Raw genomic sequence first — 4,807 nt, 5'->3', positions numbered from 1 at the left:
TTATGGGGTGGGAAAGAAATAAGAAATTCACAGGAAAACCTCTCAGAGAGAGCAAAGAGGGTAGGGCAAAAACTGTTCATTGTCATGGGAATTGACAACATATAAAAAGCAAGGAGTGTGATAAAAAAAAAAAAAAAACTTTGGTAGAACTGCTAGATGCTAATTTTAACGTCATAGGAAAGTACAGTTTATTGGTCAGAATCAGATTCAGGTCAGATGAAGGACAACTGAACTGACTAACATTAGTTACTATTTATCTGAACTCAAAAAAGAGATGGGGTATGGATTTAATTTTTATTTATTTTTTTCCAAAAGGCTTTTTGCAATAATCTGGAAAATCGTTGATTCCAAACTATTTGTTTTAAATAAATCCAACATTAAAAATTATGCTTGATATAAGCCTGACTGCTGGTAATCTCTCTATAAACACACATAAAGTGTTTTCTTTCTAAGCCTAAACCAGAGCTACGTCCTTTAAGTGCTTTCACTGAAATCAGGATCTGTTTGGACCCCTATAAAACTCCCAGTGCTGGATCCTTTTTCAGTATTCACTGCAAGCCAAGAAACTTCCTGCAGATGCTAAATTGTTTACAGCGGCTATCTCATACCCAGGATTTCTTAAGGTCAACATTTCTTCTGGCACACTAGGCTTGAACTGCACTTTATTCCCCTTTAATTTAACAGCTCCGGCAGCTTTTCTAGTTAAATCGACTGTTCATTATTGAGCCTCATTTTACGAAGAGGCTGTGAGGTGCAGTTTAATGAATCTCTGGCACAAAGATCCCTTTCACTGCCCAAGGAAGAATAGAAGCTATTTAGACCATGTAGGGCTGTATGTCAAAGGCAGCGTATAATAGTTGTCAGGCAGAGGCTAAAATTCCCACTGCTGTAGGAAGCAAGAGAATTTCCATTGCAAACAGATTAAGATAGTTCGAAGAAACATGTAGGGGAAAAAAAAAACAACAACAGTACTTGTCTCAAAACATGGCAAGTTACTGCAATGCACAGGATCTAATGCTCATGTCCCAAAGGTCTGGTTTAGTTTGTACAAACATTATGATACACGTTAAAAAGCACTTTATTAACTCTCTCATTTACGTCTGGAATACACTTTTTGTTTTGTTTTGCTTTACATGTTTACTGTACTGTTTATTTAAAAGATCCTTTAAAGATTCTAACAGCTTAAATCACACATGGTGTTAGCGGTTTACACTCTTCAAGCTGACTTAAACACTAAATTCTCAAAAACATTTCTTTTTATCTAAGATGTAATCTGACATTGGGCTAACATTAAGACAGATAATTAAATAAAATGTTGCTTAAAGAAAACATACATACTAATTTAAATTATTTTTGGGACAGTTCAGTGTAGCTGTCCTCTGAGATTTCATATTATACAATTTGTATAATAGCATAGAAATGCACAAGAAGACCAGGACAGATGAACTCAAGGGTATTGTTGTTTTACTCTGTGGGATGCCTCAGACAAATCTCTCTTATTTGCAGGTGGTCAGGCGTGAGCAAAGAGTTAAGTGCCAGAGTCCCTCTGCCCCTCCCCTTTGATGTCCTGACATCATAGGCCCTTCCCCCTAAAATATTCCTCCCTTCCCCTAAATTCCAGCTTTCGGCAGAGTGCAGAGGAACTGTAAGGGTGTCCTGCACAGGACCAACGTTTAACAAATCTACACTCGAAATGCAGATACAATATGCTTTAGGGTCTCTTGAAGATAATTGCATAAAATCAATGTGAAGGTGTTGCGCTTTTGCCAGAAAAAGAGATGGCTGTTAAGGCTGCCATCATGAACTCACAGTTCTTAAACTTCTGTTTTCCTGGCTCGGTCATGGATTACGAGGTGGAAAATCATCTGGAAGGGGGTCTTCTGAGTGAGGAAGGTTGTGAGGGGGATTTTAGGGAGACCACTAGGGACCTGCTTAGCTTCATTGACTCGGCTTCCAGCAACATCAAACTTGCGCTGGACAAACCTGTTAAGTCCAAGAGGAAGGTCAATCACCGCAAGTATCTGCAGAAGCAGATAAAGAGATGCACGGGGATCATATCACCTGGAGCCGCTCAAGTTCAAGAGCCTTGCAAGAGGCAAAGTTTGCCCCAGACCTCAACAAGCAACCTGTCCAGCAAAACAACACCTAAGAAGGATGGAATACAGGCCAACCTGCAAAGCAAGAGTCTGGCTGCCCTCTTCAACCCAGCGAAGGATGTACGAGGAGAGAGGGCCAAGAAGCCCCCGCTGCGGCATCGAAACCTTCCTCCATCCTTCTTCACAGAGCCGGCCAACAGCTCCAGAGTTACATCTACTTCTGGCATGTCTCTCAAAGACCTGGAGCGAGGGACTCCAGAAGCAGCAGAGTTTTTGGAGCTCCTTGGACCTGATTACAGCAACATGGTCTCAGAGCAGGATTTATTTCACACCACACCAATCAGGATTCAGCAGGAGGTGACCATGGGCCCTGAGCCATTTGACTCCCACCATTTTGTAACCGGTGGTTTTTTGTACACAGAACCTTGGGGAACTTGTAGCAGCACCTCCAAGAAGTCAGCAGACATGCGCACAGTACCTGCACAGCTAAATCTTTATAGTCACACAGACCTTTCTAGCAGCATGCCTGTTGAACAGAGCTCACCATGTGCACTTACATTTTCAAATTTCCTTACAGACTGCTCCACACCTCCAGGCTCTTATGATCTGGCAAATGGATACAACCGAGCAAGCTTTTCTTCCCTTTAATCAGAGATTTTTTTGTTCCTCAGACCTTTAAACAAAACGCTTATGAATTTTGAGCTACCAATATGTCACTGCCTATATAATGCCTTAAAACCAACTAATGGATCAGAATAAAACATTGCTTGATGAAATGGAATGCATACAGTTTTAAATATTTAAAATATATGTATCTAAGAATGATTATCCAACATTTATTAAAACATAATTTGTATTACAGATTTCTAATCATAAATTAACAAAACTTTGTGTAAATGGAGGAAAGTAGAGCAGCAAAAAGTGTTATTTTCTAAGGACCTCTTAATATTTAGCAATGATATTGATTCATACGTAATAACAATTTGAAACAATTTTTTTTAAAGAGCTGATCTCAGAGTTTCTGCTTTGTCAAATGCTCAATAGTCACAAATTACATGGAGTAGTGAAGTGCTTAAGCCACCTAAAATACATGACTTTATTTACAAGACAATTCAAATTAAGATTTTTTCTCATAATTAATTTCAATTATTGTCATTTTTAATGTTATTTTAAAATCAAATTCCCAATTTGTCCCCAACAAATACAGACAGTCCTAATGTTTTAGTATAGTTGTTATTTTATCATTTAAAATAATCCAACCTTTTTTGTTAGATACATTGTTCTTGTGCTGTTTTTAGTGTAAAAATAATCTAAACAAAAAATCAAACATCATGCAATAGTGGCAATCAAGACAATCTATATGCATTCTTATTTTTATTACATTGTTCAGTAATAGCTTATTGTTTGTTGACTGCTTTACTAGATTTTGTAAAGCTAGATTTTGTGAAATTGTACAAAATAAACTATATTATGTATTGGTAAAAATGCATTCCAGTTGAACAAATAATTATACAGATTATAAAAGCATAAACCATGCAAGAGTTTTTTATAACAATATGGTCTTGTATCAGTTTCAGATAGATAATTTAGAATAAGACACTACCAAATGGATTGGGAAGCAACAGCTCACAAATAACTTTTATGTATTGTTGTAGTCTCTAAATAATGTTTTTTTTTTTTTTTTATGTTGGAAGCATCAGCAAAGTGTAACCATTTGTGTTGGTAATTTATACCGTGAAACTAGTACATACTGTTCTCATTATTTGCAGTAAATATTCACATGTATTCAGTTTTTTCTGACATTTGCCTTTTCAAGAATTTATTTGAATACTTATTGTATATTTACTAGTAACAAATCACACACCTAAATCTTTGGACAACAGGGGGCACTGGATGAAACTTTTGTTTGGTCATAAAGTAATGGGACAAAATAAAGCTGGTCTTTATGTCTATTACATCATTAAGATGTCTTTGTATGATTTTTTAAATTTTATTATTTAGTTGTTTTTGAGATTTTTTTTATAAGCTGCAGGCAATTTAATGTGCAACACTTGACCACAAGAGATAACAAAGCTGGTTATTTTTTTAAATCTACTTTTAATGAAGGGATTTCTGATGGCAAACAAAAGGTTTAACTCTAATCTCAAGTTATGGCACCCTCTGTTGGCTAAACGAGGCATTTATATTAATTTGACCAGTTCAGTTATGGTGTTTTATTTGGATTTATTGTTTTTCATTGTAGTATTTAAAATATAATTTATTATTTCTGGTATGTTATTATTCTTAATACTATTACAAATTAGGATAAGCAAAGCACAATGTAGAATCTGTTCCTTATTCAATGTTAAATTTTAAAGCGTAATAACAATGTTTACATTTTTTACCAAGGTTTACAGAAGACTCATTCAGTGTAGCAATAGTTTATATAGCAAAACGATTTTGGCATGGTGTACATAGAAGAGAAATCATTTGATGTTCAATTAAGAGTTTAAAAGATTAAAATACTATTTTTATTCACTAATACAATATAATTTCTGATGACTTTTTAAAACATTAATAAGTATTTTTGTTTTATTAATCCATATTTGGAGATTTTATGGTTAGAAAATGATATTTAAAACATTAAAGTACATGCTTTACTTGCATTTCATATGCTCTCTGTTTATGAAATCACTTTTGTAAATGTATTTTGATCCAAAACGGGATGTCTC

General features: G+C 35.2%; 1 protein-coding gene across 1 annotated transcript; it reads left to right on the top strand.

Moving 5' to 3' along the window:
* Window positions 1–1,619: 1,619 nt before the first annotated feature.
* Window positions 1,620–4,056, top strand: fam181b (family with sequence similarity 181 member B). Its single transcript, XM_087283722.1, has one exon. It carries the CDS (start codon window positions 1,779–1,781, stop codon window positions 2,742–2,744), a length of 966 nt encoding a protein of 321 aa, XP_087139848.1. The 5' UTR covers window positions 1,620–1,778; the 3' UTR covers window positions 2,745–4,056.
* The last annotated feature ends 751 nt before the right edge of the window (window positions 4,057–4,807 follow it).

This window comes from Danio rerio, chromosome 15 (genome assembly GCF_052040795.2).
Source record: "Danio rerio strain M-AB ecotype USA chromosome 15, GRCz13ab, whole genome shotgun sequence".
Classification (NCBI taxonomy): domain Eukaryota; kingdom Metazoa; phylum Chordata; class Actinopteri; order Cypriniformes; family Danionidae; genus Danio; species Danio rerio.
The sequence above is the reverse complement of the archived record's forward strand: the minus strand, read 5'-3'. Positions and strand labels throughout refer to the sequence as shown.